The 20446-nt window shown below is 35.0% G+C and overlaps 1 protein-coding gene across 1 annotated transcript in view; it reads right to left on the bottom strand.

Moving 5' to 3' along the window:
- The window catches only part of LRP1B (LDL receptor related protein 1B), a 578117-nt gene that overhangs the window by 48680 nt on the left and 508991 nt on the right, over nucleotides 1-20446 (bottom strand). The window contains exons 74-83 of the mRNA XM_086465459.1: nucleotides 17646-17768; nucleotides 16979-17101; nucleotides 16583-16720; nucleotides 15983-16117; nucleotides 14875-14994; nucleotides 12425-12666; nucleotides 6393-6616; nucleotides 6043-6149; nucleotides 2834-2950; nucleotides 352-525 (exon numbers count right to left, since the gene is read on the bottom strand). Coding sequence (XP_086321585.1) covers nucleotides 352-525; nucleotides 2834-2950; nucleotides 6043-6149; nucleotides 6393-6616; nucleotides 12425-12666; nucleotides 14875-14994; nucleotides 15983-16117; nucleotides 16583-16720; nucleotides 16979-17101; nucleotides 17646-17768 — 1503 coding nt within the window. The remainder of the gene's footprint in view (nucleotides 1-351; nucleotides 526-2833; nucleotides 2951-6042; nucleotides 6150-6392; nucleotides 6617-12424; nucleotides 12667-14874; nucleotides 14995-15982; nucleotides 16118-16582; nucleotides 16721-16978; nucleotides 17102-17645; nucleotides 17769-20446) is intronic.

Below are 20446 nucleotides of genomic sequence, written 5' to 3'. Positions count from 1 at the left end.
TGCAGTAAAAAACTTCATCTGTCTTTAGCTAGAGGAACTTGTATTCAAGTTATTCATTTTCATATTCATTCATATTCATATTCATATTCATTCATATTCATATTCATATTCATTTGTTTTTTTTTATACCTCATTTACATTGTGGACAAGGTAAGCATTTGTCCAATGTCCTTGCAAATGAGAGAAAATACATTAAAAAATCTAAATCAAACATATAAAGAAATACGACTAAATCTATTTCCAGTTTGTACAATCAGGCTGTGTTTTACATTTACACAATTCGGTTACTTCCCCCCGCCCCCCGAGGTGAACTTGCTCAATATTGAGTTTGAAGTAATTATGCTTACTCACAGTCCATCTGTTTGTAGCGGTGAAAAATCAAGGCACTTTTTGCTTTATCAACATCCACACTTAGATACTCTACAAGGCTCCCACCAAATTTGTGTACTCTAAACGCGCCATTTTTAGGACCTGCTCCATATATGTAATCCTCAAAAATGTCAATTCTATGTGGATGCAGTAAACCTTAAATAAGAATGAACAATACAAATACATATTCATATTCAAATAAACAACTTTGTTTTAAGAATAACTTCAGTTGCATTATTGCGATTATCACCTAAAGACACTATTATTCAGACAGCGTGTTTTGTTACCCACAAAGATTGCCTTTAAAAAAGCAATCTTCTTAGAAAGAACTCTTTCCATACTACAAGCAACTAAAATCTCAAATTTTGTATTCACTTTCCACACGATTCACCCTCAGACAATGGTTGATAATTGAAGACAAGGGAAACCCTACAGTAACAACTAGCTAATTAGAACATAGATACAACACTTTAACTAGAAGTATGTGACAAGGAAGAAACAGATTATTTTGCTATACATAAAAGAAACTACTCTGACAGAACGTTTCTTCAGCTCCTTCTTAACATATTTGAAGTGCTGGCTTTCATACTACACTTATTTCAATCTATAATTATAGTAAATTAATGCAAAATAAAATGTTAAGACTATCAATTCTTCATTTTTAAGAGCTACGTGTGCCGATTAGATCACGTAGTTGGATTTCCTATGTGCAACTGGTTGTAGAATTTCACACATTTATCCATGTAACAAGGCAATACCTTCTCTGTCTGAGATGCATCTCTTCTTGATTTGAAGACATAAAGAAAAAGAATCTACCATTTCTTGTGATACCTTGTTCCTTCCATCATCCCCATTTACTGTAAATTAATTTTATATTTCACTTGTTTTTATCTAGTTTCAGTTATCATCAGCTTTTATTTGTTCCTACTGTTTTTCCACTCTATCAATACTTGGTATTCAGTATTTTATTTCAATAAAAATATTTATGAATTTTAATTTATTTTTTAATGCTTGTTTAATTAAATCAATTGAAGTTTTAGTCTCATTGCAAAGCAATTTCTAAACCGCAATTTCCTTTTGGTCCTATTTCTTTAATGTTTCCATATTTAATCCAAATGTCAATAGGAGACAAAAGGTGACATTGCTCTAGTGATCTTGTATTTCAGTTTTAAAAGTATGGAAGCAACAACTCTCTACATTCCACTTTCACCTTTAGAAAGCCCAAAGTTGCTGTGTTTGGCACAGTATAGTACAGCCCTTCCAGGCTACAAAATATTTCTAAAGTCATCAACTTACACGCCTTCTACTTTGTAGCACTGTTGTGACTTTTTTCCCCTTGAACAACATCACATTTATTCTTAACAGAAATGACTACTGAGACACATTAAAACACAATCTAGGATACTCTGTCAGTCTTTGTACCAGCCACAAGCACTAAGTATGTATTTTGTGATAGCTTACAGCCTAGCTACTGTGAAATACCGCAACCAAAGGAGGTGCAAGCAAAGTCATGAGGAGTTACTGTCTTCTGAAAACCTCCTGTTGGGCATCTGCACAGTATAGTTCACTATTACAGGAGGCCGTAGTCAGATCCCTGTTCCTTCTTGAGATGACTGCTTCCATGTATGTTGATCCAAGTTGTGAAATAAACACTTTTAAATCAGAATAAGATTATTTCAATCTGGTCTGCTCAATTTGGATTATGGGAGATTTTCCCTGGTATCTTCCAGAACCCCCTGGTGAATTCCAGATCATTGGCTAAAACACTCCATAGCACTGGATGTAACATCATCCTGAGGAACCTTCACTACCGACTGCTTGTTAAGCAACCCTCCCGAAAAACCTGCTTTCAAATTTTTAATTTTTTTTTATTGTGTTTCCTCTCTTTTCTACTCAAATTTCATTAATTGTTACAGAAATTATCAAACTGTTAAAAAGCCAACACACAATTCTATAAAACCAGTTTGCTCAATCAGAACCTCCTTTCTTATGAAAGGAGCTGTCCTCATTCACAATCTATTAGCAGAATTCTGTGATTACTTACTGACCTGAAAGCCAAACCCATTATTTTTCCCAGAACTGATTCAAATCAACTGTTCTATACACTATCGAATGCCTGTGCAATGTAGAAAGCTCTAATTTTTAACTAGTCAGGGTACTCCTGTTGCTAATGTAAGTCCAGCCTATTATTTGATAATACCTAAGCTACTGATTAGGTAAGAAACTTGGAGATTTGCAGGTATTACTGAATCATTGATCCCCTAAAGTAACTTTATCAGATTATCTTAAAGCTAAAATGATCTTAAACATCTCTTTGTTTAGATAACATCTGAAGCATTATCTAACAAAAGCAATTAATATTACTTGATAATCACTGCTTTTTGCTTACATAGTTTCTCTGATTAGTGAAACTTCAGCCAAATAAAATAAACTAGAAATCACGTTACACAAAAGCTCTCCATACCTTGTTTACTGCTCACAGACACAACTGAATCGGAACCATCGAAAAGAACGCTGCCAATGACAGATAATTCAAAATCAGCCCAGAACAAACGCTGACTGAACTGATCGACTACGAGACCTATAAAGAAAATAAAGTTCAAACAAGTATATGAAACCCGAAAAAAAAAATAATTTTTATGTAACTTTACATTCTCATGTCATTCATATTCTTGTGAACATGAAATATGTTGACTATGAAAAATCATGACTGGAAAACAAGGAGAATAAAATATAACACCTTCTCTTAAACCTTCCCCTTGAGGCAGCTGTGGTCTTTAACTTGCTCCTCCAAGGTCAGTGCCTTTTCAAACCCATTATCCTCAGCAGGTAGGGACATATACCAGGTGGGAATTAAAAATAGAATCTAATCCTGTAATTTGCTCTACCAACAAAAAATCTATTATGTCAATAGATTTCTAAGCAGTAGCACCAGTGTGACCACACGTTAAAAACAAGGCATTCAGATTTCAGAGTCTTCCTAACCTATCCTGTTTCCACAGGTATATCATGGTGGTTTTTTAATCACCAATAACTCACTTGCAGTAATTATTACAGAATTAAAAATCAGATTATTTTCATTACATCGGCGCTGCAAGACTTAAACAGCAATATTGACAGATGTATATATTTACATATATATGAAAAGAAAGCACAAGAGTGAGTGACTGAGAGCTCAAATAAGAATAAAAGATAGGTAACATTGTGACTAGCCAGCCTCTAGGCAATAACTAAATAGTTAAATCAAGTAGTCCCTGTTTCATAGAGGATGATTAAATGATTAATATGCCATTTTAGGTCATGTCAAAAGCTTCAGCCTGAAAAAATATTTGAACCATAAAATAATTTAATTCTGAGCTTTTGAAGTTGTAGTGTATTTTTAATAAGAATGGGAAAAAGTATTTTTCTTCCCATTTATGTAAGTAGGTAAGTCGGAAAAAATACATCAAAAGAAATTATACATAACAGCAAAAATACTCCTCTTAGGGTCATAAATTAATCAGCTACAGATAGATGAGAGGAAGTGGAGGAAGTCTGACGCATAGACCAGTGAAATATGTTTACATTTGCAACTCCATTAAAAACCCCACTCTTTAAAAGAAACACTGGCGTTCAGGCATACAGCTAAAGAGAATACTTTCTGGTAAAAGATAATCACAATGTGTCAACTCTGTGTGATGCATGGTACCTGCAAGGGGGAACATTTATAAGCAGTCCCCACTCTCCAGCTTTAAATTATTCTTTGCATTTTATTAAGAATATTTAAATATCAAATAATAAACAACATTCTCAATGTATCCTTCACAGTATCAGAGATAACAATATAAAAAAGGACTTATTTTTGTTTTATACATACAGCACTCCTGTGATAGTAATTTTTATGTAAATCCTGTGAAGTCAAGCCCAAATGCTCAACTCTCACTCTTTTACTTGAAATAGGAAAAGCTTATTTAGTAATAAATTTAAGAGCAGATGCTTAGTAAAATCTTAAACAATAAATCTCTAAACAATAGTAGTTTCATTTGGAAGGAAATAGAAAAGGCTTAGACTCTTTCTTTGCATTCCCTCGACAAAGACACGGATCTGTGTGAAATATCTGACAAAAAATTAAAAGACTCCATAAATGTCTATTTTCTACCAGGAAGTAAAGGAAGAAAAGCTAAATCTGCTAATTTTCCTAATTTTAATTTTATTTGCACTTGTAAGGAGAGAGAGGTATGGTTAAATGCTTATATGAAACTCTTCTATACAAAGTATATCAAGTAAAGTGTATCAGTTCTGGTCAGGGAAGAAGGAAATACTTGCATTTTCAGGTAAGTTCGATACCATTACCACATATAGAATTCAATAAATTCATTAATCCAAAACTCATGGCCATAAAGAAAAACGTGGTTTAAATGCCCTTTAATGGCCAAGGAAGTGGTGCCTGGCTCTGTAGGACATAACCTTGGCAATCAATCAGACTGATAAGACACAAAAAAGCACAATTCTGGCAATTAGAACTAAATCTAATGATTTGTACATCTCATATGTTCACAATATTTTATATAGGAAGTTCAGTAAAGAATACGTAACAACTCTGACAATAAAATTCTGTAGTCTTTCAGTCTGAATAAACAGAAGCTTCTTACTGAATTTACTATTGACTACATGTTTTTTATTACTATTGTGCTTCTTACTTGCCTAAGGAGCATAAGCTTCCTCTCCTCAAAGCTTTCCTGATCACATATGTAATTTCTCAAGTTGCTATATTTCAATCTAATCATGTCAATAAAGAAATATTGTTTCCTTTAAGGGATGAGTGTAATTTGCACACACAACACCATAAGCCCACCTTAGCACTGGACTTAACAGTCAGTTAAAATTTTATTACTTGTTGCTGTGACAGCGGCAGCTTCTGAGACACTTAGTCATTCAGAGAGCATCATCTTGCCAGAAGCCTTACGTTTCAATAGATATGCACACCAAAGTTGGGCAAGCCCTAATTAGCAATGCAATAACAACAAAGTATCATTGTAAGCCTGGAGAAACATCAAAGATCGCATGAGAAAACGGGTCATGAACAAGTCATTTGTGGTTGCAAGACAGGATGCTGCTATTTAAGAGACATATTTCATTCTGGATTTATCATGTTCTTTGTCATAAAAACGACTTTTATCCTGCCAATGGAGTCTTAATGGTAATTCACAAGATCTCAATGTGTACTGTCAAGCTTCACAACAGTTCTGTACAATACTGAGATAATTAAGTTGTTGCTTCTTTGAATATCTAAACCTTGTTTCATACCATTTTGCAGTGTATGCAGGCAAGGAACTAGAACAGGCTGTGAAATTTCATGTGCTTTCTTAATAAATGTGTCTCACTACTAACTGGTGTTCCCTTAATTGATTTTGCTTGTTCAGTGTTATTGAACAAATCACATTTTAACAGATTATATATAGTCCTCCAGTACCGCTTTGTAAAATCATCATATTAAGCTTTGTTACAAAAGTGTAAGTCATATGAAGATGTATCATTTGAAAACAGAACTACTTGATTAGTAATTGCATATGAATAACCAGAATATGTATTTTTTAAAGTATGTACTTTTTTTTTTCAAACCCAGAAACTGGAATTCAGCCAAGCTGAGTTAGCAAGGGTCATGTAATTAGGAAAAATGGATAAGCTCTATACCTGTAGGTCTTTGTAAATTCTTTTGAACCAATATCCTTCTCAGAGTACCATCCATAGATGATTCCTCTATGTGAGAGCGATCCCCAATTACTGTCCAGTACATCATCCTAAAAGTATTAAACGTAAAAAATAAGCTGAACCTCAAAACGCTTCATTGATATTAAATGACTATGAGCCTTTCAACCTTCCTGAAAGATGGGAGATAACTGATCCTGATTTACATACAGGTAAATTGAGCAGGTAAGTTAAGTAAATGACTTGGAAAAGTTTAGACATAATTTTATTTCTCATACTCCACTTTGCATTTTGGTTTGAATTACCAAAACAGAGTAATGTTAAAACATACATACCCCTTCTTAGGATTTACAGCGATTGCATATGGTTCTCCTGCCATGCTTGTAAGGAGTCTTGTACAGTTTGGCCCGTTCAATTGACCTACATTGATGGAGTATCTCAGACTAGTCCAATGAGTTGTATAGTAGCTGAACCAATGCATTCTGGAATGATCAGTCCAGTAAATATTTCCAGCAACCCAGTCAACAGCAATGCCCCTAGGTCTTTTGAATTCTGGACACTAAGAGGAACAGATGTTAAAGTCAGATTAACAGAAATCATCTTGCACAGCAGCTGCATAGTCAAAGTTTTTTATAACCTTTTACAGTTAAGTAACTTCTACCTTTAATATGGTGAAATTTTCAAAAACACTGCATTGGAAAAATATAAATTCCACATTCAGGAGATCAGCTCCAAGCAATCTGCTGACAATTCAATGCAGAAGAACAAGTCAATAGTTCAAAACTGTTTTCTCAACTCTAAGGCTACCTACATTAAGAAAAAGGCAGGCACAAACTACTTGAACTATTGATACTGAAGCAAACAAATGTTATATACTGTAATTTTAAAGGAAAAGAAAAGGCAGAATTAAGATTACACAGCTATTATCTCCATGCAGAACTATGGTATGATGTCCCATCTCAAAGCCCTCAGTGAAAATGGTGCTTGAAACCATCCTGAGGTACAGCTGCTCAGCAGTCTGCCAAGGATAAATAAAATCACTACATTTAGAAAACTGCATAAAATCACCTCTGTATTCTGACCAATACTAGCATGCAATTGTAAGGAAACTTTTGAAATGTTTCTCTTCCCTTGCTGTTAACTGTTCCTGTGTTCCACCACCGATTACAACTAGAGTTAGTGCAATATTCAGCTTCACATGTAAAAGAGGCTCGACTGATTATAATTTTAAAATTATAAACTGTAGTATCTCTGACATGATTTCACAATTATCATTAAGGCCTACATCCTAAAAAATGGTCCTAAGGATAGAAGTTCATATTGCAAAGTTTACTAGAATTTCTGCAGCGAGAAGTAAAATCTGTAAAACAGGAATACCCAACTATTTCTAACATGAATGCAGCATATGATAAAAAATTCCAGACCTGCATGAGCTAAATACAGATGCAGTTGTTTGCCTGTTTACCTATAATGACATCAAGTTAAACTATGAACAAAAACTGTCTATTCCTGGACAAATGCGGTAATGGAATGCTACTAAGCTATGTAACTAAAAATCAGGAAAGAAAATCCTAAAATAACTTGTTTTCCTCCAGTGTCAGAGTTCCCTAATACCACAAGACATTTGTAGACTATTTTCATCATAAAATAAAGGTCATTTCATTCTTTAGGTGAAATAATAGGGCTGCAAGGCTGAATTTAGATAGTTCATTGTTCACAACCTTTAATTCTCCAAAAATGTCATAGGATGCATGTTCTAAAGATATACAGAACCCTGGCTTTCTATTTAGATGAGTATTAAAGCAGCAAAATCAATCACTGCATTTACAAAACAGTATTTCTTGAAAAACAAGGTCACAGTCATTTTTTTAAAGTTAAACAAAATAATGTACCATGATTCTTTGCTATGAACTGATGACACTGGCAGCTTATGCTTCCAGAAATACCACAAAAATAAACTATATTTTTTTCCAAGAAATGTTGCATTGGCATTCAATAACTTCTTTTTTTTTCTTTGTTACATCATCCAAGCAACATTCATGTAGAGAACAAGGTATCAAAAAATGTGGGTATTTGCAGATAAGCGCTGTTGTATTTTTATCCAAACTCCTTTTATAATTCCGGGTAATATTCAGGCACCTGAAACCTCTTATACCTGGAGATCTCCAGCTACTACCTTGGAGGCTGCAAGGGTTACCGGCACTGGCCTACAAGGCTGGAGCAAAATACTCTTTCAGAAGGAGGGCAGCTATCACGGACAGTACAGTCCCTTGCCTTTCTTTGGGCTGTTCGACAACCAAAGACTGGTTATTTTGGAACCTGGTAAGCGCGTGATGGGAGTTACCACGTAGTGTGAGAGACGGTTCCCAAAAAAGCTGGTAGTTGAAGCAGATGAGACAAAGGGACGTCCTAAAAAGATTCTGGGACAAGGCTGGGTCACTTACTAACACTGACTCTTTCTCATTCTTTTCAACTATACAAGGAGAAGTGAAATTCCAGTAATGCCGGGGTGCATATTAAAGATCAAATGAACAGGGGGCTAGCCAGAAGAAATGAAAAGCAGCCATCTGGTGTAAGAGACTAAAAAAGAGAATTAAAACCACCAACTGATGCCATGGCTGTGTAAATCTCAGCTGTGTTCATTAAGTTTCAGCCTAGCTACATCATATTTCTGATGTCTTATGCATCTTCTCATACTAAGAAAATTACTTACTGCAAATGAGCTTTTACCTAATAGCTTATTTGGATTATGTTAATTTCAAAGAATGATTTTGCATACAGAATAAGGATGAAAATACAGGAACAAATTCACATCACTATTTTCTACAGCTGTTTTAGCCCATTTTGATGCTAAATATAACATACTACAACTTATTAGAAAAATCAGGGTTTGAAGCCTAATCGCCTTTCCTAGTGTGGTAGTCTGCACAACTACAGACCACGTCAGCTTGATGACTTTTGATCAGAACTGCTGCGCACCATAAACCTTTTTAAAGGTAAAGAACTAAAATAAATAAATAAATAAATAAATAAATTTCAATCCCCATGGCTGAGTTTGGAGAAAATACGTTACACATGCAGCAGGAACCCATCACCTTGCAATGCTTAGCATTTTAACACAGGAAGACTAAATTACAAATTTAATTTATACCATAAACAGATGTGAAGCAATATTTTCTCTATTTACTTTACAGCTGTTTTCGATATGGCATTGCTGTGGAATAAAGTAAACCAATGATTTCTTGTTGCTTAAAATACCCTCATTAAAAATACTCCATTATCTAATGACACATTATTAGAACAGTAAAAATAAATGAGAAACAATAATACTAGAAAACTTTGAGACTTTTACTTGCTGAAACAGAAAATTTTCCTCGACAGACGAGCAGTCCAGTAAGCGCAATTGTTCACCAAACCAAACCACCATTTGTATTACATAAATAGGATCGTTTAAAAAAAAACAACCAGCTGATTCCAGGAAGAGAGGGTCTCCTAAGTACATAAATGTCATCCATACAGAGCTATAGCTTTAAGGTAGAACCAGAAATTAAAACTATTTAGAGAAAAGGGTCTAGAAATTTGTTTCCACTCACAGTGATGCACTGAATTTCACTCACCCTGGGGCAAACGTTGGGAGTATATATGTGGATATATCACAAGAGTGGTTAAGGGTCCTTGTTAAGCTCTCAGAGCAGCGGGGCAGGAGCAGGCTGGATACGTTATAACATACAATATACCGACTGGATTCGTTACAAACCCAATGTTTTTCTTCCTATTCTATGGTACAATTATTTTAATGTTCAGCTTTGTGTCCTCTTCCATGAAAAACAGCACTTGAGTCAAGAGTCGCAAGTCACTCTGCATCGAATATTCACCTCAGATAACTTATGCATCTCTCTCCAAGGGTTATGCCAGCAAACAGCTGCACCAGTTACCACCAACTCGCTCACACTGCCTTAACTCGATTGGAATGCAACCCTCTTCCGCATCTGTCAATAAACTCTGAAGAGTTGATATCTACTATTTCCTTTAATGCTTCAATTTGTACCAAGCTTAAACCCCTTTTCACAGAAAAATATGAGAGATACTTAAAGCTATTCTCTGAGGAAGGCTCTTGATATGCTAATTCCATGGAGCAATTTCAGTTGAGATGGATTTTTGCATTAATGTAATTACCTGAAAATGCAGGTGACTTTGTTCAAGTTTACTGTTCCGATTTACATATCAAAGTCTAAATATAAAAGTTATAATGTAACCTTTGAAAACTTATCCATTAAAAAAACTTGGGTTAGAATTAAGGGATTCTCTAGCTTTTCAAAACCAAATTTAAGTGACGATATTAAAGCAACACTACAAAACCAATTAACCTACTGATCGGTTATATAAGGCAATAATATTTGGGTATTAATGAGATAAAGCTGGGAAAATATTCTGAATAGTTTAGCACAATGAGAAGTAAATGCTTCACAAACATAAACGAAATGTGTCCGAGATATAATCAGATACAGTCTGTGCATTTTCCACATACAGATTTGTAAAAAATCTTTGCATGGCTTGGATCAAGCATCTTCACGAGCACCTACCTGTACTGAAAAGACAGGAGAAAATAGTGTACAAAGAAAAACATATTTTTCTTCAATAATTTTGAATTAGGAGGAATTGGCAAGAAAGCATTCTTGCATAAGGGTGAGAGAGACAAGCAAAATGTATTTCAGTACTACAGAAAAATAATAGTAATTCTAAGAGCATTTGCTCTGTATTATATTAAACAGGGACACAGCGTGAAATCAGCTATAAAAATTTCAACCCCTGGACTATGATCAATTCTCAGTGAAGTTTATGTTCAAATTTATGGACCTGTAAGAAAGTGTAGATCCATTCGGGGGGTTGCAGGTCAGCAAACTACACTTACCCTTGCAGAAGGCCTCTGCATATTAACCCATAAATAAATAAATAACAACAAAACCCCCTAACACTTCAGTTTCACAAGACTTTACAAGTTCATGATTTCCTAATAATGAACTCGATACAGAGCTGTGTCTGCCAGGCACAGGTCTCTGCCACATTTAAATGAGGAAAATGTCACAGTAGAATTACTGCGTATCTTCAATACATGGGTTCTCAAAGTATCCTTCCCCAAAACTCAAATGACTATCTGACCTCCTAGAAATGCTAGGAATAACTTTCTACTCTAGATCTACTTTACATATATTCTCTGTCAACAAAATCTAGACCCTCCTCTGCTGGGCAGGCGGAAGCACTGGCTTTTAACCACTCTTCCCACCTACATGCCATCACAGACACAAGGTATCTTCAGTGTCCATTGGTGTCTACATCTCCAAGCTTTTTGCCCTGTTGGCATCACAGGCCAGAATGCCATTTGTTTGCAAAGGAAACATTGTTGGATGAAAGGTACTTAGAAGTGGCTTCAGATGTGTAAGAGTTGAACAATAGATGAAAGATCAGTCTACTGTTGCTACTGCTGTTTATTCTACCGGGTATATAAAAGCATTCAGGTGATGTAAGGTCGTCCCTGTTACCTCTCCCAAGTTTAAGAAAACATTGTTAACCTGATTTATCACTGGCCAAGACAAAACCTAAAAACTCCTCTCCTCTGCTATTTCATTTAATAAAAAGTAATAAAAAATAAATCTAACTTTTCAGCATTATAGAAACACCAACATAAATATCACATTGTTGTCTTCAGTTCAGCACTAACGCTTCCTTGAGAATTTCGTACAAATATATTAGGGAAAATGAGAATCAATCTGCATTTATGTTATTTTCGACTAAAGACCATTTGAAATTACACTAGGTTATAAAAATCCACATTTCTGCTGTAAAGTGCACATTTATGCTTATTCAAAATAAGATACTATGCAGTTCAACATATAAAGAAATAATACTTATTGTTCTGATTTTCAAATGTTTGTCATAGCTTTGCCAAACTTATCGCTTATATGATCACTGAAGAAATAAAGCTTGTCTTTGGCCTATCTACATTTTCTGTTTTCCAAGGATTTGAAATTCATGCTTTTCTTCAAACCATGTGCTACTTACATACATCTATTACATCCTCTCTTTTCTCTCTTAAGATAAAAAAATCTTGATGGTATACAATCTTTCCAAGCCTCAAACATACTGGTTATTTTTCTGTAGAAAACTGTTTTAAATGCTATAGTTAGAGACTCAACTAACTGTTGGAGTCCAGGATGGAAAGGCACTAGTAGACATACATCCAATTTGAATAAAATCATTCTCAGATATTTTAAGCTACTAAATCAGCACGTGTTATTACAGACAACCAGAACAGAAAAGTAAATCAAAAGAAATCTGTATCATGTAAACTTTGATTTCGATCACTTACTATCAAGCCACTGCTGCTTTGCCTTCTCTCTCTGTCGTGAAGTTTTCTGTAGAAAATCCCTCCTGGATTAAACTGAGTGCTCCAAACAATCATGTCCCCTTGAAAATATGCATCCATTCCAGTTATCCTTGAATTATGTTCAATATGTGATATTTGCTGAGGAACATCACTGTAGTTGAATGGATATGCAAAACCCAGGATGTCAGTGTCATTAGCAACATAGAGAACTTGATCTTCAGAGCCTAGGGATTATTATAATGAAACAAAAATAAGGTAAATGTCAACTAATGCGAAATCAGTGTTTTTCACTCAAGTAGCTTTCTGGTGTTTATCTGATATAATTTCTTACATTAAAATTATTTTCTGATTGTGGAAGACTGCAAAAACACTCACACTCTGGGCAATAAATGCAACTCTTCATACTCCGGCACCAATATATGTTACTTCATTGCTCTCCAAGCTCACACTCTGACACCTAAGACTATATTTTAAGGAGAATTTGAACACTTTAAGCAGTATACAAAAATAGGGGATAGCAGGCATTAAGACCATATGGATCGCTACATATTTTTATATGCATGCTGTGACTAGAGGGTCCTGAATGGATATTTTAAAGGAACACAAAGTTGCCAGTAAGCATTATTTTAAATTGCTTAATTGGAATTGGGAAATTAGAAATGGAACGATCCTATCTTTAGCGAGTGCAGTGAAGTTTTGAAATTGTAACATGAGCAAAAGGGACTGAAGCTGCTACAGAACATGTGCAGTTGTACCTTATATCTCCTCATTTCAGACAGTGAACATTCATGGATACCTGTGAATGGGTGGTATTTATGGATGCCTAGTTACCATCTCAATCCTGAAGCTGTAAAGTAGGTTATACATAAGAAAACGCTCTCTGGTATCTGTTCATCAAGTTTTGAGGAGTTTCAAATCTGCCGGATACATTACACTGCATTTGTAATTTTTTAGTTTTCCAATTTACATCACATTTATCCACCGAGAATCAACTTATGTCTTTCCAACACGTTTCCTCCTTAGGAGCATGAAATATCAAAAATAATTTGTTCCCTCATTCCTGCTAAATACAAGAAGGAGAAGCTCCAGCAAAGCAAGTATCAATGAAGGAAAGTGGGAAACATTAACTGTATTAAAGTGGAAACAAAGCTTGTGAAAAATTCAGACATAGGCTAATGACTCCCAGATCTTTGTTATAAACCCTCAGAATCACATCTGTGTTTCTGTAATAACAAGCCTCTGTCCTCAAATAGCAACCTCATTTGTTCCCATGTCACAATCTGACTGCTTCTTCAGTAATAGGCACTGATGCTAAAACCTGATAAAAGTCTGCATTGCGTATAGAGGAAATTACTAATGACTATGATCCTCCTGCGGTAAGTTGTCTTCAAGAAAATGCGAGCAAAATGTGTAAGAAACCTGACTATTACCATCTAACCACCCAGAACGGGTGTACCTCCATTACTGACTGGTGTGCTACAAAGAAGGAAGAACTGGAATGAACGTGATACAATCTGTTATGTTCGTTCACAACATGTGCTTAATGGCCACAGGGTTCAGATCAGGTACTGCTCGTGGCTGCGCACCAGATAGGCACAGAGAAGTGCAAGGAGCCACACCTTGTAGATTCAACACTTGCTCTGCACCGAAAGAAGGTATAAGCCTTCCAGGTGTTGGTATAAACCAAATTCGCACCAAAATGTCACTAAATGACAGGTGAGATGCTACGATCATACTTTCAGTTACTCAGATACAGAGCCATGAAGACTACATTAACTTTGCTCAGGCAGCTGGATTATTGCTTGTTTCATTTCTAAAGTGGTTTAAAAGTTATATACCCTGACTTAACTACTACCTCTATTTTAGGCAATACCTCTGCCTTATGAAAGACAGAAATAACATCTATGCGTGCCTATTTCTTTACTTTCAGTGATCTAGGCAGCTGATCCATATGAGGATTATCTTCTTAGGTGACTAAGAAAACCTCCACTTAGATGACTTCCATAAGATTTCTCAATGAGAAAGCAAAACAGGTTAACTGCAAATACTATGTTATTTATTCTTAAAGTTCTAAAACATGTTTCTGTGAAAGAGTTGATTCTTCTCTCAAGCTTCTAAACCTTCACCAGAATGCTTACATGCTAATAAATAATCTCAGTTTTTCTTATTTGTGTATATCTTTTTGTAAATAGCGAAAGCTGGAGTTGGAAATGGACTTTCATATCAAATATGTTCATTTACATGGAAGTGATAAGAATTTACTGCTTACCAAAATGAAAGGTAACCCTGAGTGGTTTTGAGAATTATTTCTGTGCACTATTCAAGAAATACTTATCTAAAAATAAATTCTATATGCAACACATTAGCATTAACCACCATGTAGATATAAATGATTTAGAACTGTCTCTCTATTTCGATTTTCATATCCTTACCTTTTGCTATGCAACTGTTATTCCTCTCTTTATAATTTTTCTCACATGCACATTTGTATGACCCCTTAATATTATTGCAGTGTTGGGAGCAGGCACCAAATACCATACACTCATTGATATCTAGGAGAAAGAGAATTGTAATTTATACCTATAGTTTAATACACTACTATTTAGCACGTTCAAAAAATCATGGAACAAAGCAGATGAACAAAAGGAACTTGTAAGCATTGGTGTATCTTGCAACAGTGAAAAGAAGCCTTCTGCTATTATCACTAATGTTACTTCCACTGCAATCAACATATCTCAGAAAGATCTTTTTCTATTACTTCTGCATCCTTCCTATATCAACCTATTATCGTTACAGCTTGAAATCAACTTTGGGAATGAAAATGTCTGTTACCATTATCTCCGGCATACCTTCCTCTGGTACAGTCAGAACTACATGATTACCTCTTCCCAGAAAAGCTCCTGCGTATATATTCTTAAGAGCCAAACAATGAAGTTTTTGTATGCAAGCATCTATGCACTTCGACAGTCCCATTGAAGTGATCTCCAATTTTTATGTACGCTACTGCTCGCCAGTAAGAAAATGAATTCACAACCCATTCTTTGCGAAGGTAGATTTATCTCATCTTTCTGATCAACTCTTCCATTATAACAACTGTGTCTTTCTTTTTTTCTGAGCAGTGTGGTATCATCTATATTAAGACTACATTTTCTAAGGAATTATACTTTCAATCTGTTTAATTTCAATTTCGTTTATGCATCTTCATCATTTTAAGCCACTCAAAATATTCTGATGTAACAACTTAACCACCAGTCCCAATTGCTCAGTTAAATAACCTACTAGACCTTAAATCACCCATTTACCCCTTCTATTAGAAAATCACGTAACAGTCTGACCAAATGTTAAACTTTGATAACCTCTCCAGGTAAAATGTGCAAGTCTACACTCTGTACATCCTTTCGGGTTTTTTTTCTTGATTTCTTAATCCCATAGCTATGAAATAGTTTTTACTCTGTGGAAAAAAGTATGTGATATGTATCTCCTTCTCCAGCACAGTTGACTTCATACTTTACAGCAATGGATAATGGAAAAGATCTGTACCTTCACACTGTCTGTTCCTCTTGTTTCTCTGAAATCCAGGTTTACACTGACACAGTAGGGATGTTTTTGTTTGATTACAGTATGCATCATCTCCACAAGGGTTCACATTATCTTCACATGTATATTCAGCGACACCTAAACATAAACAAAATGTCTAAAAATCCATTGATAGATTTGTTTAAACTGTTAAAAAAGAGATTAAAGTAACAACAACAAATATCAAATCTTTCATAAAAGAGTATTAGGTAAATTTTAAACAGATATATGACATCACAGTGTTTACCTACATACGTGTATTTAACTGAGATACTTAATTTCACATCAAGAATTTAATACTAAACTATATCTTGTTGCAAATATGAAATAAAATACGATCAACTTATAGCTAAACTGCTTCAAAAACCCAAGAACTACAACCTGAATTGCTATAAAATTTGCCTTCCTTTTGTGGTATGTCAAATAGAATTAACTCTTTTTTTAACCAAAATAAAGTAACTTTAACTTCTGTGTCATTGAGTAGGTTTTGCATGGATGAAAGACTCAGTTAATTATTTACTTTCTGCTACAATCACGAAAACATATCTTATCAGCCAAACTCACTTATTTTGCAGTCTTGCTCATCTGAACCATCTCCACAGTCATCAAACCAATCGCACTGTAGCTCCATTGGAATACATTTCTTATCATTACAAGCAAACTCATCCTTTTTACATGGTCTTGCTTTATATGTGATTTTATCTATATAAACACAAATTAATAAGGGAAAAATAAATCAGTATGTAAAATTCTTGGATTATTTTAGACTCATACAAATGGGAATGACCATGAAGCATTAAGCAATTAGAAATTATTTCAAGCTTAATTTCTTTCAATTTCAAAATCTGATCTACTAACCTCCAGTTAAGCTTTACTGAAGGACAAGCAGATCTCTGTAACAAAGTTTGCCTTCAAGTTGTTTTCTTTGATCTGAATGCCTTGAAAGGTAATACCACCTACCGCAGTGATCTTCATCCGAGTTATCACCACAGTCATCAACCTCATTGCAAATCTGCTCAGGTCGCAGACAGACCCTGTTGTTTCTACATCTGTATGGCCTTGTTGGAGGACATGGAAACTTTACTGCATATTAAAAAAAAGAATCAGCTATTACCCAGCTAGTATTCTTGAACCTTCTTCAATGTCTCCTTATCAAAGCAATAAGCAGGCATGAGAACACAGTTGTACTTGACATACAAATGGCACTTGATTTTAACTTCTGATAGCTAATGGAATAACAGTTCAACAATGTTTCCAGTACAGGTTCTTCATTTAGGGAATGAAATTATTTTGTGTGAAAAAAGTAATCACACTGGGTTTTTTGAGAACTAGTAAATATGACAGAAATAAAACCAAACAAGTGGAAGTTTAATGACGATCAGTATTTCAGTGTAGAAGTAACTTTTCCCCATCTGTGCATTTCCTACAATAATATTAACTTCTCACAAGTATTTTATTTGAAATTACATGAATATCAGTAACAGGAAACTAGATCCCACGTTTCAAGCTAACCTTCTAGAAATAAAATAAAGAAAACTTAGATGCATATGTCCTTATATATTTATGTATGTTGCATGTCATTTCTTGGTTTACTACATGAAAAGCATTGAAAAACGTAATGTCATACCACACATTTCAGCAACTTCGTCAGAATTATCGCCACAGTCATCCTCGCCATCACAAACCCAAAAATGTAGTTTGCAGAGGGAATTGTTGCACAAAAATTCATCAGCTCTACATATATTTCCCCCTGGGAGGATGAAAAGAAGACAGAAAAACACCCAGGGAAACAGAAAGACAAAAGAAAGAACGTCAATTCGTGATAAAACCAGTACAACCATTTATCCCATAGTATCTGCAGAGAATGACACGTAGCATAACTGAATGAACAAATCCCAAATGAAAGGGTTGGAGAGGCAGAGAGAAATAATCATTTAAAAATCTATTCCTTGACCGGATACTTCTTTCACTCTCTTTTCATGGCTGTTAGCTAGGAATTACCTACCTGGCCTGACAGAAAGGGCAGTTATCAAACCGACAGCTCGCCAGCTACGTATGTTCCCCTTGCGTTTAGCCAGGAGATGCTTAAACTGTCTTTCTGTCTGTGACTTCCTTTGGTGATGCCGCCTTTCAGAAAAGGTCTGGCTGGGTACATCAGTAATTTCTACCATCAGAGAACGGTACAAACCAGAAGACAGAAATACACTCGAACTCGTGAAAGGCCACTTTCAGTTCAGGTGTGTTTCACATGAATGTCTGATCCTCCATTGATTCCTACTCCCACTCTGAGCCACACATCGTGTTCAGAAGAGACAAAGTGATTGCAGTCCCTTAGCCATGAGGTAGCTGAGGAGTAATAGACTTTGCCAGGCTTGTAACTGCCCCATCAACTGTAAACTCTGTAATTAGGGCTAAGATCTAGCCATGTAGGCACAGAGTAGATAAGACTAGGTGTCTCTTAACAATCTCTTACTTTTTGTAACTTCTGAAATTTCTCATTAGGATATTTACTGAACACAGAATGCAGCAAGAATAAATTCTTCCATCTAACTTCAGTATTGACGGAACTCTTAAATCACATAACAAAACAGAACAGAGGGTGAGAGAAAATGTTTTAAGCTGGAGTGCTGGAACTTTAAAAATTGGTTCAAGAGATTCAGTTTTAACACGTGCGGCAGTAAGAAGGCATTTTGTTTCAAAATTATGACTGAATTTTACCACTACCAATCAATCAAGTTATGGAAACTTCTTGAAATGAATTTTCTACATAACACATTTTTATGGTAACTGGATTCTCAGTCTCCTGAGAGGAGTAGAGCATAAAACAAATAAAGCTGTGTACCTGCAGAGAAGGAAACAATGAAATTTTGTATGATAGCAACAAAAACTCTCACTGCGGCTTACCTCAGTGCATTACATCCACCCTAATAGTGAGATCAGGCTCCGGTGACTTTTTACTTAATCATTCAGTGCCTTGTTCACACCCCATTAAAATCAACAGAAGGCCTTCTTTCACTATAAGGGTTTGGAATGGTTTAAATTATTTTTTTTTCCCCAGAAAACTAATTTGCAGGAAATACCCACTGTGTAAGAGGAGGTGGGGAACTCTCACACTGTGTTACCAAATGTAATAAACTCCCATTGCAAATACAACTTATGAACATTAACAGAAATATTATTTGCTATTATCCAAGGAAAAATATATAAGATTCAAGTACCCTTCATGATGAAAGACATGAATATAAATAATTGTGTGTGTAATCACAATATAACCATAATTCTAGTTGTATAATAAGATTAAAAAGAGTTATGTTTATAAAGATGCACAGTGGACTGCAGATAAATATTACGGAGATTGTTTTAGAATGCTGTAGAATAAAACTCCATTTGTGTTTGCTGTATTTCCAAAGAGGAAAAAATTAGTTATCAGTGAGATAAACTGTGATTGCTCTGCTGTCATAATTTCTTGAAGGAATAGATATCCATAACAGAAATCATAATTGTGACATAAATACGAAGTATTATAGCAATAACCAGCTAGGCAAAAGGCTCCTTATTGCATTATAAGCAATTTGCAGTTCACAGAAACTCCATTATGTTATCTAAAGCATAATGTGGGCTTCAGATAAAATAAGGGTGTTATGTTACACTTCATTGGTTTTTAAAGAGATACAGTACAGATATTTTAAGAGTTGTTTTAAAACGGACTAGAAGGGGTTTTTTTAAAACGGTGTTATCTCAGTCTTCTTAAAACAATTCATTCTTCAACGCCTTCAAATATGATGTTTTTCTCTGCATCTAAACATCTTTGGAAGCTTCTTCCCGTTTTCTTAATTTTCTGATCTCTCTTTCAAACTTAATCATCCCATACACCTTCTTTTTTTTCCTAGTGGTAACTATTGCTTAATAGACTTAAAATAAGGGAAGGATATTTTCCTCTGTAATTGCTTGCTTCATCTCTGATTATTACTTATTTTTGTACTTCATTATGCTCTTGAAGTCACACACATATGTGACTGTAGATGACTAACACACAGTACTCACTTTAAAGAAAGGGAAAGAGAAAAATCTGGAAAACCCAAGAAGCTGACAAACTGCTGAGTAAAATTTTGCTTTTGGAAAAAAGATTCATTTAATTTGAGTGAGAATTTCTGTGTTTGTCACAATTACTGAATTACTATGCTCACTACGAATTTTATACAGTTACACTGCTACTGCCTGGCAACTGAAGCAAGGTTCAGTTAAAAAAAAATCAGCAACAACTACGAGAACAGATGTATTTCTCAAAAACATATTTGCAAGCTTAATCATAAGCATGGCACTGTGAGCATAGTGTTTAACTTCATGTGAATCAACTTATGTGCACAGTTCTGCTCTCTAAGGAGAGCAAAAATCCAAAATGTAGTTTTATGGGTTCTGGTTAGTTGC

The sequence above is a fragment of the Leptosomus discolor genome, chromosome 5, assembly GCF_034619465.1.
Source record: "Leptosomus discolor isolate bLepDis1 chromosome 5, bLepDis1.hap2, whole genome shotgun sequence".
NCBI classification, from domain to species: Eukaryota; Metazoa; Chordata; class Aves; order Leptosomiformes; family Leptosomidae; genus Leptosomus; species Leptosomus discolor.
Note: the sequence above shows the minus strand (reverse complement) of the source record. Positions and strands in the feature narration are given on the sequence as shown.